The sequence below is a fragment of the Solanum verrucosum genome, unplaced genomic scaffold, assembly GCF_900185275.1.
Source record: "Solanum verrucosum unplaced genomic scaffold, falcon-dt-bn FXZP01000277.1, whole genome shotgun sequence".
In the NCBI taxonomy this organism is placed as follows: Eukaryota; Viridiplantae; Streptophyta; class Magnoliopsida; order Solanales; family Solanaceae; genus Solanum; species Solanum verrucosum.
Window position 1 is genome coordinate 2,045,141 of NW_026019945.1, and position 19,580 is coordinate 2,064,720.

Genomic DNA, 19,580 nt, shown 5'->3' on the forward strand with positions numbered 1-19,580 from the left:
TCGAAAAGTAAAAATAACTCTCTAGTACCTCCTAACCAACTATCCTTGGTACGCGATCTTCAACCCCTCCTATCTAAGGTCATGTCTTCGATAAGCTGAAGATGCGTCATGTCTTGCCTAATGAGCTCTCCCATATACTTGTTCGACCTACCTTTAATTAAAACTAATATTTTATTAAATTAACTCTTGAAAAAATAAAATATGACAAGTATTTTAATACAGACGGAATACAACATTTGTTTTGTCCCATTTTATGTGATACTATTTTCTTTTTAGTTCATTATAGAAGAATATCACCTACTCTAATTAAAAATAATTTAACTTCAAAAATCTCTTTATTCTCCTACTGAAATAGTGTCACATAAAATAAATAGAGGGAGTATTATATTTCATCCATTCTAGTTTACGTGAGACGCTTTCTTTTTTAGGGCCCGTTTGATCATGTGATATGAAATCATGAGATGAAGTGAAAGTTTTGTTTTGACATGCAATTTGGACTTTTTTATATTATGTGTTTTCTCATAAACACAAAATTTCATAAATTGTAAAACTATTAGAATTATCCTAATTTTTATACAATCTTACCAAATAAACAAAAAATTATAAAATCGCATATACACTATCACAAAATTATTTTAAAAAAATACAATATTTATTGATCAAACATGAATAGTATTCAAGTTGTTAGTAAAGAAAATTGTTTTTTCAATTAATGTCACAATGATTTGTTAATGATGGTAAATTATTTTTATCAAACATTGATTTGAATGAAATAGTTAAACTTGATAAAAATAATGAATTTGGTAATATAAATTGTAAAGTAAGAATTAATTTAAAATAAAATAAATTTTATATTGATGAAAATAATTATATGAGATATAAATGGTTTAAACAGTAATGATATGAATTATAATTTTTTTTTTACATATAAAATAAAGTGGATTTTTTAGCAAAATATAAAATCATGAGTCAATTTTGTATTTAAAAAATCTAAATCATGATTTAAAATTCTCAAATCATGCTTTCTGTAAAATTTGGATCAGGTCACAAGCGTTTAATTTCATCTCATAATATGAAATCATATGTCCAAACGTTTACTTTAGTATTCCAAAAAAAGAAAAATGTCACGTACGTTTTTTTTTTTTTAACAAATATTTTAGGGACACTGTAAATATGTAGAGTTTTTCGTTCCTCTCTAAGCTTTGGCAGAGTGATAGCAATGGCGGCTAGAGTACCTCTAGGATGTGAACCTGTTGTTGGATCATTAACGCCGTCAAGAAAAAAGGAGTATAGAGTGACGAACAGACTCCAAGAAGGCAAACGCCCATTATATGGCGTCGTCTTCAACTTCATTGATTCGCGCTACTTCAATGTCTTTGCTACTGTGGGCGGAAATCGAGTGAGTTTTTTCATTTGGGGTTCGTCAAAATTGTATTTAGTTTATTGTGCTGACTCGAATTTGTGGAATATAACACTTTTCTTTTACTAATTTGAGCTCTGCAATGAAACGGGTAAACGGGTACGGTTATGAACGACCCAATTGTATGAGGTTGATGGGTTGCTGTTGTTGTTGTTGTTATTGTGGTTGTTGGCTTCATGTATTAGTATTAAAGTTCGAAATTTTCATTCTTTTAGGATTTGTCTTGAGTTCTAGAATGAAACGGGTTGACGGGTATGGGTGTAACTGTCCCAATTGTTTGAGGCTGACGGGTTGCTCTTTTTTTTTTGTTGTTGTTGTTATTCTTGTGATTATTGGCTTCGTGTATTGGTATGGAAGTTCAATTTTTTCATTCATTTGTCTTGAGTTCTGAAATGAAACGGGTTAATGGGTACGGGTATAAACGACCCAGGTTTTTTAGGTTGAAGGGTTGTTGTTGTTGTTGTTGTGATTGTTGGGTTCATGTATTAGTATGGAAGTTCAAAATTTGTACAATTTAGGTAGGAAGTATCAATCTTTTCTTTTTTTTTTCATCTTGGTCCGTCTTATTTTTTTAAATGCCTCGGGGTCAATATTAGCTGAGCTGCTGCTTGTTTCAGATGAAATGTGCTAAAATTGGACTCGCAAGTTGCTTTAATGTTGATTGATGGTTCAAGGACCCTTTTTGTTTCCTACAATTGCTCTTATGCTTATCTTGGTAGATTCATTGATGCATCACAAACTAAAATGTCTTTATGTAGTTAGGACATAGGATGGGTGAGCCAGCTTTGTACAAACTTATGTTATATGGTGTAATGATCGACAATTTCTGTATGTTTCTCCACACTTGCGGAGTGCCACATATTTAACAGATTGATAATAATTACCTAATGGTTTACCTTACTATTATAAATTGTTCATGTCAAAGGTTATGATTCTCGGAATTGGGTATGGATTGTAATCTTGTATAATCTCTTAAGCAGTGTGGAGTTATGCTATTATATATCTTGTTGTATTTCTTATCTAAGTTGAGAGTTATGGATGATGTAAAAATAAATTTAGAATTTGGAAAAGTGCATGCTCTTGTAAATGATGTGTCTTTTAATGGTCTAGATATGTCATCTGAGAGTTGTTTCAGAAAACCGACCTGAAAGAAGATAACTGCAGAAGAATAGTGCTAGCCTCAGGAAGTTAGGATATGTTTTTATGGTATGCCAATTGTCGATACCCTGACTAGTGTCTTTATTTTCTGGTTGTTTGTCAGGTGACTGTATATCAGTGTCTCGAAGGTGGTGTTATTGCTGTGCTGCAGTCTTATATTGATGAAGATGTAAGAAGTTGCAAGCACACAGTTGTTCCATCTGTTCCGTACATATGTTATCTCATAGACTTAAAAAACTTTTGGTTTTTCCATGTGCTGTATAAATCAGAAAGATGAATCCTTTTACACTGTAAGCTGGGCCTGCAATATTGATGGGAGTCCATTCTTAGTGGCTGGTGGAATAAATGGAGTTATTCGTGTTATTGATGCTGGGAAAGAGAAGATACACAAGGTCTTGACCTGAAATCTTTGATTCACATTTTACATGATCAAACAAAAGTAGTTGCTCTTTTAGTTATAAAAAATGAATATCTGCATGAGTTTTTAACAGCCATCTAATTAATCTTTATCTGAAAACTAAAGTATTTCCTTTTTCCATTATTCAATCCATCTTATTCATCATGATATTAACAAGTTAAGTATTCCTTCATGATTCGTTCCATGTTAAGTTGTATTAACACTACAAACTTGAAAGAGAAGGTTTCTCTTAAAAGTTGAAGCTAGTTACATGTTAACTTAATATCATATGTCTATTAATCTATTTTAATCTACTTGCTTATGATTGAACAGAGCTTTGTGGGGCACGGAGACTCAGTAAATGAAATTAGGACTCAACCCTTGAAACCATCTCTTGTATTATCTGCCAGCAAAGTATGTACCTTATGTATTCCTCTATTTCCTTCCCCCGCAAGGAAAATTATATTTGATCCTCTTTATTGGAAAAAAAACATTTGCACAGTTGCAAGATGTATGTGGAGTATCAATCAATTTTGCAACTATTTCACATGGCATATTTTAATTATCACGAGTGTCACAGGATGAATCTGTTCGTTTGTGGAATGTTCATACTGGAATATGCATTTTGGTATTTGCTGGTGCTGGAGGTCATCGGAATGAAGTACTTAGTGTGGTAAGTTTCTCTGTTAATTGCAGTTCCACTCCAAGGATGGAGTTTGTGGCAAAGTAATGTCTTTCACATCTGTTACTAATACTGGGAACCAGTATTTAAGCATATCAGCTGGTTTGTGATGTTTGTAGGACTTCCATCCTACTGATATATATCGGATTGCTAGCTGTGGAATGGATAACACTGTTAAGATCTGGTCAATGAAAGGTAAAACCTGTAACCCTTTTCAGTTTCACATATATTATTGAAAAATGACATATGATATACAACTACGTATCATCACAGACTAAAACTTTGAAAAAGAGAAAAACGGAGGGTGATCTTTAGAGGAGCAACTTGTTATTGGGTGTATTCACAAGGCTTTTCCAGAACCTTTAGGATGATGATGTTGTGCTATGCCTGTACTTTTCTGGATTTGGTGATTTTGTCACCTATATATCCTGAATCTCACACGACTACCTGGACGTGTTGAACTAATGACTTGCACACAATTTTCATTGTGGAATACATTAATTTATTAGCACATATTTCTACAAGGATATCTTTGTCTTCGGTTACAAGTGTAAAAATGATGTCAATATTTTCAAAGATCCAACCGTAGTTATCAATGTACCAACTACCTAGAAGGAATATTAGGCAGCATGCAGTTATCCTAGACATTTATGTATTCTGGTGTTCACAATGCTTTTTATCTAAACTACTTTACTTCCCTAGTTATAGTCACACCTATCAGCAATTACCTTACTGTTGTCCCTGGAAAGGATGTAGCATTGGCTATGAGTCAGATTATGTATTGTGTCATCTGTTCCATTGGTGCTCTGTTGTTACACAAGTTTGAAAAATAAAATGAAGTAGCATCAATTTGAGTAATGTTAACAGTATATATAAAAAAAGTAACATCAACATGAGCTGATATTTCTTTTCTGATGAACTGCTTGTGCTACAGAATTCTGGACATATGTGGAGAAATCGTTTACTTGGACGGATCTTCCTTCCAAGTTTCCCACTAAATATGTACAGTTTCCAGTGAGTAACTCTTGTTAATTCTCTCCTTCCCTGCCTTCTTTCTTCTGAAAGTTTGATTGGTTTCTTGTCGTAACCTTCTTTTTATCCTTTCAGTTGTTAATAGCTTCTGTCCATAACAACTACGTTGACTGTAACAGATGGCTTGGTGATTTTATCTTGTCCAAGGTATTCACATTGACCTGCTTTCTACCTAAGTTCTTTCTTTTCTGACTGTTCTTCTATATGAGCTTAGTAGAAAAGAACTGTTCTGTTGTATAAATTATTGGTTGGCTTTATCTTCCTTACTGGGAGATATTTACTCTTCTGATTTCATCAAAGGGGAAATCAGAGCAAATCTGGGAACCTCTGGAAAAGCAAAGAATAGCTTTCTTTCTTAACCATGAGTTGTCTACCTCAAGTTGAAAATTACATGTTAATAATGGATTGAGGATATCTTCTGGTCTTTTACATGGTCTTCTCATATTTTACTTGTACTGATCCATAAATTTTGTTGGAAATACTCAAGAGTGTTGACAATGAAATTCTATTATGGGAACCAAAGATGAAAGAACAATCTGCTGGAGAGGTTAGTTTGGTCATGTTTGAACCATTTTTTTGATAATTATTTTCTAAAATTGGAAAATTTCCTAATGTATATAGCTCTACGTTTAGGGCACCGGTGACGTCCTCCAAAAGTATCCTGTGCCGGAGTGTGATATATGGTTCATCAAGCTTTCATTTGATTATCACTACAAAACAGCAGCTATAGGTAATTCTAAGTGTTAAATCAAAATCTTGTATTTGCTTACTGAGTTTTCTCAACAGTTTTTCTGTTAGTGGACTGTTCACTGGATAATGCTCAAATTTGGAATCAAATGTTACTGCTTGTGTACCCCCCCCCCCCCCCCCCAAATCTGGTGTTGCTGAGTGTGGCATGAAGTCATTTGTAACCCAAAGGCTGTCGAGATTATCTAATAATATCCCAAGTAAAATATAAACGGAAAGTTTTTAGGTCCATTCGTTGCATGCATGTTAGGTTACTCATAGTATGTTTCGACTCAAGCTTGTACTGGAATTCACCCGTTGACCTTATGTCTAACAGGAAATAGAGAAGGCAAGATCTTTGTCTGGGAAGTACAAACAAGCCCGCCAACTTTGATTGCAAAGTTAATCTCTATCCATCCCCTCTCCCTAGTTTCTGATGCTCCTCATTAATGTTTTGGATTTGAAGTGTTTGTGCTTAACTTTTGCAGGCTGTCTCATGTTCAATCTAAACAACCAATTAGACAGACTGCCATGTCTTTTGATGGAAGGTTAAGATCCAAAATCACTTTTTTAACTGCTTCTTGTGTATGTTTTGGCAATCTTTGCATTAACCGATTGTCTTTATTCTTCAGCACCATACTTAGCTGCTGTGAAGATGGGACTATATGGCGCTGGGATGTGGTAGCAACAACTTCTTGAGTTTGAATGTACTATTATGAAGGATCCAAAGTATATCTAAACATGCAAGCACACCTGTAAATTCTGCTTAACTTTATCTCTGACCTCTTTCTCGTGAGACCATCTCGATGTGCCAGTGAATTAAACTTGTACTATTAGTGCTGGACATATGGAGGTCGATGATCAGGGAAGATGGGAAGGTTAATAGGATGTCAAACTTGTCTAGTTTTCTTTATGAGTATTATTATTATGACTCCCCTTTTATCTTATTCTTCGTATTATTTCGATTGACTAAAATACCTTGTAAAAGTAAGGAGGAAAAACAATCACTCTGTATTTGGGAATATTCTTTTGCAAAAGTTATTTTGAGAATTAGAAAAACTATTGATGATTTTGGCTTGTACGTACTTAGCTTATTAATACTTTGATGTTTACCAAATTTGTACATAAGTTAAAAAGTGCCTTATAAACCAGCTTGACTAGTTTATAACCATAGCCAAACACCATCTAAATGTGACTAATTGTATCTCATGAAGGCAGTGGTTGTGCCAAAAATGAAGCTCAATTTGGCTAACATAATGATTTTCTATATACTGAAAGCAGAACAGCAAAATACTCCATTCAAGGATCAAGAAACGCAGAGGTTGTGCTAAAAATCAATGATGTTCAATTTGGCCAACATAATGATCTTCCAAAATGATGGCAAATACAATACAATATCGATAAACCCTAACATAATTGGGTGATGAAATTCGACCATACATCGATACAAAATTTGCTATGCAACTGAGGTTTCTTCTTCTACTACATTTTCTCGCTGTGCTACATGCTCAACATATTTTGGGTAGTACATATGTACAAAAAGAATGGAAAGCCTGTATGATTCTTTAACTATAGCAAAATAACATACTACCAAAAATGACTTTCGGGGGAGGACAAACAAATTAAACTTGAGTCCGCAATTGCATCAATAATTTCTGCATGTTCTCCAGTTTCTGACTCAGCTCTTTAACGTCATCGAGAGAAGATGTCGAATTAGCTAGTTCAACACTTAAAGCAGAACATTTGGTCTGTGATTCCTTGATCATGTCCTCAAGAGAAGCTACTGTTGACTCAAGATATGGGTTTCGGCTTCCACCAGTGACATTTGACGATGGACTAAGTCCCATACTACTGCTGCTATAATCTCTGCTGAGTTTTTCAGGAGTAAATATTCTATCAAAGCTTTCACTTCCTGCAAGTATTAATGAGTCCAAATCACTAAATCATCAACCAGCAAACAATGCATTAGCACAATATAATGGTCAAGAGTGGAAAAAGCCAAGAGATGGCACCATATACTAAATGTTCAATGTGTAATATCCTACAAATATGGCATTGCTCTTTGTTGAAGGGAATATTTTGGAGCCGAGCTCAGCTACCTTAGGGCAGAAACTTCTATTTTAGTAATTAGAAGTGCTACTGATTCAGTAAGCTTGCTTATGTATAGAATCTCGAGACTACAAAATGAAGAAATATATTGTGAAAATGAAGTTCCAAATAAGATGCCAAAATTACCTAAGTTACTTAGTTGACTGATTGCTCCTGCACCAATTTTACTTTCTAACTTAAGTACCCGTAGAATTCCAGCGGCGATCCGACCCATGGAGTCAACCTCAGACTTGCACAAGAAAGCAAGATACTTGAGCTCAGCCTTAGTCACTACTGCCTCAATCTGCCAAATACACAAACTTCTTTATTACACAAAGCAGGGAGATAGAAATCAAAGGACAAACTTGCAAAATCTTTGTACCGGCTGTTTGACAGAAAATTTCAAATTTTCGACAATCCACTTCCCCAATCCATCATCAATATCGTCTTCGCAATTCACTATGTCTACTTCGATGTTCATACCACCAAATCTCTCAGCAGTCTCTTTAAGAGGTCCTTCAGGACCATCTTGCCTGATACTATGTGGAGAACGTGGTTTTAAGATCTGCAGACCTTCCATACCAACCTGCAGCAGCTCCTAGTTAGGTTCCTTGTCTTAAAAATCTTCATGAAGAGAAAAACGGTTACAAGTAAGTGACCAAAAATGACAATAACTACTACGCCTCAATCCAAATCAAGTTGGGATCGACTATATGAATACTGACCATGTTGCTCCATTTAAACACATCTCAGGCCAGTATTAAAACAAGAGAACAAAAGCAATTAGTTATTTGCATAAAGACTAAGGTTAGTGCATAGTTATCTGTTTTAAGCTATAAAGATAGGTGGAAAACTACAAAACAATCATTGCCATGTTTCTTGTCTAGACATTGTTTTAAAGCTACAGTTGGAAAAAACCCATATGCAAGATATGAAGTATTTTCTAACATGAGTCAAGTTTATCGTTTCCACCAAGGCAAATATATTGCACAGTAAGAATAAAGTGCTTACAGTAATCAACTCGAGGGGGTATCTTTTTTTGCCAGGAGATTTTCCGCTGTCATTTGGTACATGCTTAGAACTGCTTGCTTTGACACAAATGTTCTGGAAAGTTGTGTGCCAACACCGCTCTTCTCTGACAGAATCTTCATGATCACAGAACCACCACCTTTCTGCTTCTTCTTGTGCACCTTCCAGAGCAAATAACCAATCTTTGAATTCTATGGATATGTCCACGTCATCAGGTGTTTCCAACTGTAATCTACCAGTGTCCTTTCCATCTAAAAAGAAGGAAAACCAGAAAGAAATGAGAAGACCATTGATCAAGATCACAAGCAAAGTTAATCACTGAAATCATAGATGGCAAAGAAAATGAATACTCTCTCCATCTCGAAATGCCTGTGCCTAATTTCCCTTTTAAGTTGTTACAAATGCAGCCCACTTTCCTTAAAGGGTAAGTTTTAACACGTTCAAAATAAGACAGCTTTGCAGACCATCTATCCTCTTTTTTACATCATTTTATCGTCTAATTATTCTTTTCAGCGAAAAAGGCATACTGTGGCTCCACTATATTTACTCACAACTATTAAATGGCCCATATATTCAACTATTCTCTTAGCGAAAGTGCCAAAGAAAAAGTGCACAACCAAAAAAGGATGGCAGAAGTATATAGCATCATCATAAGTTGAAGAGTCTAACCATCTTGATGTTCATCAAGGGTAAGAGGTGTTGCTTTCAAAAGTTTAGACAAGGGCCCAGCAGACAGATGCTTCAATCCTTTAGTAAGCCCTTCCCCAGGACCACCATCTGGCCCAAGAATTCCAAACTTATGAAGTAAGGCTTCTGTGTAATTCATTCCTCCCCCAAGGCGGACGCCAGCAATACAAGCTGAAACATTTAGACTGTGACACTCCATGTCCTGTGTTTTATAAGGGATCACCTGTACCATTTTTACGTCCAAGAAGGGAACTGAAACAAAATTGCCATTTGATTGATAGATCTTCCTGTTTTGCACCCAAAAGACAGATCTAAGTTGACGTCCATTCTCCACAAATTGGCCATTTTGGTTTGAAGTCCACGCCAAGCTGTCCTCACGTGGCAAGCTACTCAGAGTGTCTGCACAATCAACTTCAACACCTTCCCAAAGGAAACTCGACGAAATGGCTATAGCACCCCCCAAGGTTCTATGAGTAACTTTGATGGACAGCCCTTTGCCTATAAATTGAACCAACGGCATTCCTGAAATGTCAGCGGCAGAAGATTCCAAAAATCTTAGGTGCAGATCATTTACTGATAAACAAACAGCAGCATCACCGGGAACCTTTTTGCTTAATGATCGACCTAAAGATTTATGACTTACTTCCTCCTGCGAATTGAACCTCCCAGCAACCGCTATCTTTTCGCTTACTCTCCCAAAATATGTGTAAAAATCTAGGACAAAAAATAATTGCTCAACTGAAGTGTTGGACAAATACTGCTGACAGGCAACTCCCACTCTAACAATTCCTCCCGGAGGTGGGACATTTGTTAAAGGGCCTCCATCTGCAGTAGCCATTGCTACTTCAAGGCAAGCACCTTTCAGCTCAACACATCTCCATGAATTTGAAGGTAATGCAAGAGAATTTTGGAGTCCAGTTGAATCGTTACATGTTTGTAGAGAGAGACTAATGACTGAAGCACCAGCAGTCCATTTCTTCTGGCTACCATCAATTGGTTGATCTTCCCACAGACTGAAGCATGCCGGATCCTTATCGAGGTTTAGTAGCCCCAGCTTAAGAGTAGGTGACTCAGAAAGGATGAAATCTTCTATATGAAGGCTTGCCCCACCAAACAAACTATGACAAACATCATCTCCACCTGGAACAGTATGATTTCCTGTTCCCGTGTCTAACGGGACAATGATATCTAACCCCTTAAGATTGAATGTGAGGGAGTTTATCGAGAAATCTGATAGCACTACACCGCCAGGATTAACTACAATCCCATCAGCTAAAAAGGAACATATCCTCAAACATGATTCTTCCTGAAGATGAATCTGGCAAACAAACAAGAAGAGCAGCATAGTTCATCATCAGATAGCCAAAAGAAAAAGACAATATGAGGTTGTATCTAGTAGTACATGAATACCATAAGGGGCTGACAATTGATAACTGTGGTAGAAGCAAAAATTGGTGGAGATGGCGAAGGTTTGAGCTGAAGAGAATGAAGAGAGATCAGGGGGACCCCAGCTCTGAAGTTCCCCTGCTGGTCCCCTAGAGGATAAATGGGAGGACAAAAATCTTTACCTGAATTAAGAAAAATGAGAAATACATTCAACTTCAACCATAAATTCTAAATTAAGCAATCTATCGACAGAACAAATGTCCCCCAAAATTGATGTTAGTACCAAAGTCTGGAATGTTCAAAACATCATCAGAATCTGTCAACTCAGATGGCTGCACCAAGGTGCACGGAGGGCGTGAAAATGTATCCCTGCATTTAAATCATTTGGTGCACTTAGAACGTGCAATAGAAACTCAACTCTCAAATTCAGCAAAAGAGTTTTTCAGGGAGGACTTTGTATCAACTTAATCAGATTGTTATCAAGTAACGGACCCTATGAGACTAAATTAGAGTTTACTTTTGCCGACATAAGTTGTTTTTGAGATCTTTGGCTCCATATTCCTCTTGCCAGAAGGGCAAAGTAAGAATTGTTAAAGCTAACTGCATGAACTCCAGCAAATAGATATAGTTTAGAAGTAGAACAAAGGGAAACTCCATTTACTCCTTTTAATGAGGATCAAACCCAAAAGTATTTGATGACACAAATGCTCCAAGTACAAGAACATATACTCACAAGCAGTTTGTCAGAGAACAATTGATATGAGCAGTACGCTGCAGAAACTACTGCAGATTGAGTCAGCCCTCTATGAGATACAAAACATAATAATGAAATAGTTTAGTGAACTGAGCTCTAAGACAGTCATTCACTGTTTCACAGGTTAAAACGGTTCATATTTGAAAACTTGCATAATTCAAGCTATAGTTACAGTGACAACAGAATTAGTTCATCTCTTGCATGACTGTGAAGGTAAAGATTTTGTGATGATATCTCTGAGACTCATAAACTGAAGTTAAGCTTACATACAGAGTTACCAGAGCCAGATATATAGAATGCAGAAAATTCTAAGCAAACATGGTTATTTGGTTGCAACTAGTGATAAACAATAAAAATATTTTTGCTCAGATAATCTTAATTTGCAGTCAATGCATTCTTTGCAGTTTATGTAGTATGCGACATTGTGCTAATGATAGCATAATCACAGAAACTTGCCTTAAAAAGGCTCCTCCTATCATAAGACGAGTCAAGCATTTGGCACTTTCTCCACCTGCAATACTTCCCTGCAGAAGGGAAAATCCAATATAAAGGCCCTAATGAAAAACAAACAAAATAACCGCTGGTTCCACCAGCATATAATGCGCTGCATCTCAGTTCATGAATCAACAAAGAAGATAAAATAGAAGCCTTTTTGGATCAATAAGAAATTGTACCCGAGAAAAGAATAAAGACTGCATCAAAAGTTCAAGCTGAAATTCTGCAAAGCAAACCGACACTATTAGTGAAACTTTTGAAAGAAACTAATGTGATGTAAGAAACCTTACAGTATGGATTACAGTATCCTCCATTTAAATCAAAGACTTTGCAGAGAAGGCAAGCAAAACATCCACTCATAGATCCTCAATAAAAACATAATATATCCAGATCACTTTGGATGTTATAGATTGCTCAAGGGGTAGCAGACAGTTCATGCATTGAACTACATCGAAGCATTGTTTGCTTCAGCTGTCTTCAAGCAAAAAAAAACAAAAAGGAAACCAGCAAAGTGACCCAACAAATCTTAAAGTGGACTCCTCCATGAGATGCAACAATCTGATCTTCCATAAAATGAAGTTCAGTGCTGTTAAAGGCAAAAAGTAGAAAATTCCAGATATTTGTTTGGGGCATTGAGCACAGTCAAATGGTACAGGTTCACACTTCCCATTAGTGTTTGGAGCAGCATAATTATAGTTAGGCAATGATGGGAAACTATTTAGGAACAGATAGTTACAAAATCACTTGGGATATTGTTTCTGTAGAAGGCCACTGAGGACTGGGAGTGGAGGATATTGAAGAATTTATACACAAATCAATGATGTAAAATCACCTTAATTTGAAACTATCTGAAGGGTAACTAGGAGGCAGATGATGGTAATTTTGTCTCCTTGTGTGAGGAGTTCAAAGGGGAAAACGGTCATCTTCACGTGCATCGTAGGTTTGTCAACATCTTTTTCAAATCTACATTCTCAATGTTCAACATAGCACAAGTGTTACCTAGGACTATCACAAAGGAACTCGCAAGTTTGGATTTTAAGAGAAGAAAGGCAATATAAAAACACTTTTTGTGCATTTTTCTCCAACACAAATGAAAGAAATGGAATGTCTTACAAAAGAGTGCAAGGGATGTAAAATGTACTAGAATCTCTTTCTCGTTGCTTCCTTATCTTTTGTGTAAAATGTATACAAATAACTATTAGAGTGAGGACACATTTATTTTGCAGTAGCATCCTTACATGTGGGCTTGATTCATTTCTTGAGCCAAGCACAGGGTGATATGACGCACGAAGTCAAGACTTTTGCCTGCTCAGTCGAGTTACCAAATCTAAAAGCTTAAGCTATTAGAGGGGGAGTACTTTTTGTTTTAAGGTTTCATGAAGACTAAAGTTTACTTGAAGTTGAACAAAAGCAAACATCAAAGATAAAAAGAAGTAAATATAACAAAGTTGTTTAGAAATATAATTCTTTACAAAAGATTAAGCTGGATTATATTTTGTCTCCTGAGATTGAAACAGAACCAATACTACACTTTTTAGTGTCCTTGTAAGTAGAGAAGGACAGTTTGAACTTATTGATCATTTTTGTTAACGTGCTACCAGCACAGAGATGAATATACTATTACCTTTAGAAAAAAAAAAAACTCTAAGTGTTAAATTTCATCTCTGTTTTTTTGGTTTAATAGGTTTAATTCAGATAGATATATAGTTAGCTTTTCGTAGTTATGAATCCTCTCACCGCCTGCCCCCTACAAAGGGAAAATAATACATCTATTAGAGGTGGCCAACCTAACCTGTGTCCTTCAAACGTAGAAAAATGTGATCCACAACAACGGAGACCAAAGACCGCCCAGCTGCTTCTGTATGCTGTCACAGTTAACAATCCATTGTAAAAATCAGAAAGGTGAAGTACAATAAGATTATATCAACATTTAGGCTCCATTTTAGTAAGTCAATGACAATGGAGTCATTCATACTTGCTGGTTAGGCTTGACATCTCCTCTGTTTATACAGACATACAATCCTGTCATGAAGCGAAGAAGCGCTCGTAATCCTGCAGAATCAAAATAGTAATAAGCAAATTATAAAGAACAAGACACGAAAAGATCCACAAAATGCACAATTTTTTCTACATGCCTGGTTCACTAAGAGCTGGACAAACAGTTTCTGTGATGTGCAATTGAACTTCAAGTCCTAGTGGACTATTTAGTTCAGTCCTCTGAATCGTTATCTGATAGCAATGTGAAGGCAAGAAATCCATTAATATCAATGGTCTGTATGCCTCAAATCATAACCTATGTTCATATCCAAAATTCATAGAAAGAAAATTGAGTGCCCAATTTGAATTACATGAGCTTCTCCAGATATTCCTTCAATGAATCTCTCCCCGCCAAAAAATACTCGCTTTGCTCCATCTTCATCTCTCTTGTTATTCCCCCCTTGAGAGCTTCCAAAATTTGCATCCGCGAACATATCAGGATGAGGTAACAGGTCAATAGATAGATGTTCCCACTCAAGTTTCTGTTATTAAAAGAAAAGTAGATGATGCAACACGACACAACGATGCAAACATGAGTAATTAAGGATTTAGGACACTGCATAAAAGAATAAGGTACTCAGAACAATCTTGTAGATATTACCTCGAGAAGTATAAAATATCATTCATGTAAATAAATTGGGAAAATTTTCTAAATAGTAGAAAAAGAAATGTAATTACTTTGAACACATATATGAACTCCTTGCCACTAGAGAAATCCCTAGCTTCCTTTAGATTTACAACCTGCAATAGCATATTGTTTGAGTCATTCTTAAGCAACAACTACACAAGTCATCTCATCTAAAATAAATGCAACTTACCTCCCAGTTCTCATTTGTAGTATAGAGAAGAAGATTGCGTATAGTGATTGATGCCATAGGTGATGCCCTGGTGAAATAATCAAACAAGAAAGAGAGAACATTATCTAACATAGAAAACTAAAATCACATGACTGTTTGAAACCAAACCTAACAGGTAAATAAAAATGCTCACAAGTTTTTGCTAAGAGCCTGCCAAAAGATGCAAGGGAATCTGAGCATAAACAATAGAATGTGATTTATAAGTTTGGAGCCTTTCGACGTACCATTTTGCACTCAATATCTAAATGCTCTCAAAATAGAGTGCAGCGATATATTGGTGTAGAAAGGCAATATGCAAATAATAATGGTAAATCGTGAATTGTTACATTGCCATTTCTCAGGTTTAGATGACCCAATCAACCAATCTATGATGTTCAAGAACTACTTATCTGACATATTTGCCAGTCTTCTAAGCATCTACATGCTTTTCTTTCTTCTCTTTTCTTTTGGACATAGAATTGAGTATCAAAAAGATCAAACTAGGATAATACGCGATTTTGATCTGGACATAAATAGAAAAAAGAACAACTTTTTGTTTTATATGGAGCAATATGCCAATATCTAAACCATGTCCAGTGATTTATTTATGCTTTGCTTTGAGTTTTACTGCTATTGGCTTCTGGAACATTTTTTGTTGTTATATCAAGCTATAATCTATAAAATCTCAACCCTAGGAGTCACTACCTTGTTCTTTTCCAAGTTCAAAGTGACTTCAAACCCATATGTTTTTCTTTTCTGTGAAGCCACTCTAAATCCAAATCCATTTTTTTTTTTTAATTTTATGACCGTGGTGTCCAGGCCTAAATCCAAATCCATATTATTTTTTTTGATAAAAATCCAAATCCATATTATTAACATGCTTTCACTCCTAGCATCAGAAGTGGTCTCTTCATTAAGCTTCTTCGCCTATTGCTCCTATTACTATTTGTAAAATTTTGTTCTGCCTGAAATCTTTAATTTTACTTTGAATGTCAGCAGCTCAATAGTTCTCAGTCATTCATTAAAAGAATCTGCAGAAATATAACCAGGCTCACTGAGTGTACTAAATTTCTAGTTATGTTCTTAAAGTTTAAATTCTGCAGTTAAGGAAGAATGGTTTCAAATTGGGTTTAAAGCGCACGTGAAATGTGATGGGCTAGAGTTTAGACGGAACTGATCAACATTAGTCCCACTACCATCACCATGGTCCATCTTGTTCTATTCAATTATGTACTTGTTTCTTGCTTGAGGATCTGATAATAGAATAGAGAATCAGAAAGCATTGACGGGTAAGGATATCCAGTCCAATTTTGAAACAGGTGGAGAGTGCAGAATTGGTTCTCGTAAGCAAAAGAAACAGGAAAAATAGGATATAAAGAATCAGGAATGAAGGTATTGAACATTTACCAGCTTGCTCCTCCTCGGCGTCGAGCACCTCCGTGAGTTTCAAGTAGAAGATTAACTGTATGGACTTGTAATGTCATGCCATCTGCAATCTGACAATAAAAGACCAATATACATGATCACTCATCCTGAAAGGTCACCCAAACCTAATCTCTTTACAAGTATATGATCTTTCCAGAACTTGAGAATTTAAACACAAAGACAAAGCAAAATAAGAAGAGTAGTGACGAATGTAGTACACAGAGAAATCAGTTAGCATAGAATAGTCAGGGCACTTGACCAAAGTAGAGTTACTTTCATGTAACAAAATATCTATTACAACTCAGTTCTGCTTAGAGTTTTCTGCCAAAGAAAAAAGGGAAAACAAAGAAACACAGTTACATTGATTTCTTAAAAGAAAAGAGGCATATTGCAATTACCAAATTGATGCATGTTGATGTTTGGATATCATATGATTTCAACAGTAGAAGAGCCCTATGTACCGCCTTCCCTTTTCAGTTTGGTGATGGATAATATGAAGAAGCAAAATAATAATTACAACACCATGACCAAGAGCTTAAATCAATAACTTGGTGCTTTAATTACCCACTTATTTGGAAAGATATGACCATCTGTAGACCTTTAAAAAGTTTAAGCTGATTAAACAATACTAAGGGTCTACTGAATCCATTGAATTATGCTTTACATCAGCAATCTTAAAATTTTAAGCATTTTTAAGTATTTCATCCTTCTCTTGAAATACCCGTGTGATGATGGATATCATAATTGCAACTTGCTAGTTAGTAATCAACTTTATATTATCACATTCAAAATTGTGTATGAAATCATCAAATCTAAACAAATTATGCACACACAATTCCCATTGCCCCGCAAGGAATTAACTCAAACACTCTTACATAACATCAAAACCAAGTGAGCTGATACTATTATGTTGCTAACCTTGTCAGCAAATCCATATCCACTTCCCTTCGAGGAGCTACCAGATGACACCGGACTGATGGAAAGCAGTACGATACCAAGTGAGACAACAATAATCAAACCAAGCTCAAGCTAGTATTTGGCCATAGATTTTGGATCAACTTTTGAAAATTTCATCTTCAAATCTCTGTTTTGCAGAAATTTGAACTTCCATTCAAAAAGCTTCAAATATTTTCCAAATAAAATGCATGTCCAAACACAACTTCAAAAAATCAATTTTTCAAGTTTTAACTTCAAAATATATGGCCAAACGCGTGAGCTACTATCCAAAAAGGTAATCAATCACGTTGAGCCTCTATAATACCTGCTAGAGCTCTTAGGTGTATCAAGATCATCTCTTTCTTCCAGAACTAAATCAAGTCTATCAATTTGCACAACTATTGGCTCTGTTTGCACATTGCTCACTGACGGAAGCTTGAGTTGAAAAACCAAAGTTAAACAAAAAAAGGACAATTATAACAATAGACAATTAGACTTCAATTTTTTTTTTTTAAAATGGGGCAGAGGGATTACAAATCGGAAAATCAAACCCTCAGCAAAAAGATGAAAGTTTAGATTGCCAACCAACTGAGCTAATAAAGATCATTTTTTTGTATTTTCATTCATAAACTAATGAATCTAGCAATCCAAACATCACTAAAGAGAGAAAAACCACTAACAATGATCTCCAATTTCCCAACTTTCGCCGTTGTAACATTCAATGCCGGTGGTAATCCCGTGCTCGCATGTAACGCATCTCCATTTATATCTACGACAAATCAATCACCAATATAATTAAGTAACAAGCTTCAAATAACTTACTATCTCTGTCCTAATAAATGAGGCCAGCTCGAATTTCCAGAGAATTTTACATATTTAGAAACTAATTGACGATTCAAAATATACTAAGGGAATCTCGAAACTCGAAAAGCAATAAGAAGAAAAAATCGACCTAAATTGGAAAGTTGCGCCGTACGTCCCTGCAATTTGAACTGATCTCGGGTAAATGACTTTAACCAATACTTCAATGTATACTCCAATGCTCTAGCCAGTATCGACTCCATCTCTCACCAGATCTAACACAACGGATAACTTCACCGGCACCGGAAAACGACTGCGGCGGCCGGGTAGTGTGAATGTGATCTCTTTCTTCAGACGCAGAAATGGATATATGGATTGGTGAAAACGGAGGAGTCGGTAGCACGTAGGAATCACGTGCGATAGAGATTCGGTGGGGCCTGGAGCAGTATTATTAACTTTCGGTGATGGTGTTGAAGTAATTACTACAATTATAAGTAGTGAATTGATTGATGATGAATTTATTTTCTGGGGAATGATGAAGATTTGAAGATTGTGGGGAGATGGATGAATGTATTGGATCTGGGAAAAATGAGTGGTGTTTTTGTCAGGAAGAGGACAATGGATGCTACTGTGGACGGAAATGTCAGTATTGATCATCACAGATGTTTTGTTTTCTTCATCTTGTAATTAAAATGCTTGCATTAAATAAAACTCGTATTAGTTATACTGATATTATTTCTTATACACGATTTGGTTTAATGTATTAGAAATAACAAGTGTTGCATAATTTCTATTAATTACCAAAATATCCTCTACTTTTTAGCTTAGTTATGTCGTTAATCAATCTAATGTATGTGTTAAAATTCTTTATATTACGATAATATACATATCAATACACAATATAGTGTATGATTAATATATAGGCTTAAAAAATGCATCAAATAATAATGCAAAATAGGGTTAGTTATGCCTACATTAGTTATGCAAGCATTATTTCTTACATTGTTTGATTTGATGTATTAAAAATAACAAATTTTGCATAATTTATATTAAAAAATATATGTTTACAAAAATACCCTTCACACTTTATTTATTTGTACACTTCCTTTGCTAAAACATCATTAACTCTTCATTCTTCTTTTTCTTTTCTTTTTCAAAAATAATATTAAATAGTTATACTATTGAGTTAAAATACTTTTGTAAAAAATTGGCAAAGTATTTTTGTTTGTCTACATTGAAAACAAAGCATTTAGGTTGTCATCAAATACTAATAAAATACAGGAAAGTAATGCAATCAACCCAAGAAGAAGATAGTAATTTACTTGTTCACATCTAATTATTACTTGGCTATTAAGATAAATCAACTAAGATCAGATTCTTTTACAACAAAAAAATTCTACCTTCATTTTTTTTAATCATATTTTAAGGATGAATTTATGTACTGCTAATTAAGAAAAGCATAACGAATGTGAAAAAAGAATAAGTTTTGTTTTTTTGATTAATAAGTTGGGGTGAAGCAGTGGGCTGCTTAAAATTTATCGTCACAATAGTAAAAATTTTGATTAAATTATATTGAAATTAGATTTTATTTTTTTAAGATACTTAAGAGGCCATAAAGCCTATTAAGACACCAATAAATTAAAAGACACTAAAAAACAAATCACCATAAAAATAAAAACTTATGACAACAA

General features: G+C 35.2%; 2 protein-coding genes across 2 annotated transcripts; one reads left to right on the top strand and one right to left on the bottom strand.

Annotated features, from left to right (window-relative positions):
- The first annotated feature begins 1,135 nt into the window (after positions 1 to 1,135).
- LOC125808500 (polycomb group protein FERTILIZATION-INDEPENDENT ENDOSPERM) lies at positions 1,136 to 6,396 on the top strand. Its single transcript, XM_049488198.1, has 13 exons — positions 1,136 to 1,399; positions 2,682 to 2,747; positions 2,848 to 2,970; positions 3,309 to 3,389; positions 3,556 to 3,648; positions 3,777 to 3,852; positions 4,592 to 4,671; positions 4,765 to 4,836; positions 5,177 to 5,236; positions 5,323 to 5,419; positions 5,753 to 5,816; positions 5,904 to 5,963; positions 6,048 to 6,396. The coding sequence occupies exons 1-13, from the start codon at positions 1,220 to 1,222 to the stop codon at positions 6,112 to 6,114; spliced, it is 1,119 nt and encodes a 372-aa protein (XP_049344155.1). The 5' UTR covers positions 1,136 to 1,219; the 3' UTR covers positions 6,115 to 6,396.
- A 441-nt stretch (positions 6,397 to 6,837) lies between these two features.
- On the bottom strand, positions 6,838 to 18,215 carry LOC125808534 (uncharacterized). Its single transcript, XM_049488218.1, has 20 exons — positions 18,041 to 18,215; positions 17,769 to 17,857; positions 17,414 to 17,523; positions 17,071 to 17,125; positions 16,135 to 16,223; positions 14,710 to 14,776; positions 14,570 to 14,632; positions 14,203 to 14,373; positions 13,990 to 14,083; positions 13,830 to 13,906; positions 13,647 to 13,719; positions 12,034 to 12,077; positions 11,816 to 11,883; positions 10,889 to 10,974; positions 10,630 to 10,787; positions 9,202 to 10,537; positions 8,515 to 8,783; positions 7,886 to 8,089; positions 7,651 to 7,807; positions 6,838 to 7,327 (listed from the first exon to the last, which is right to left on the bottom strand). The coding sequence occupies exons 1-20, from the start codon at positions 18,150 to 18,152 to the stop codon at positions 7,038 to 7,040; spliced, it is 3,612 nt and encodes a 1,203-aa protein (XP_049344175.1). The 5' UTR covers positions 18,153 to 18,215; the 3' UTR covers positions 6,838 to 7,037.
- Positions 18,216 to 19,580: the final 1,365 nt, after the last annotated feature.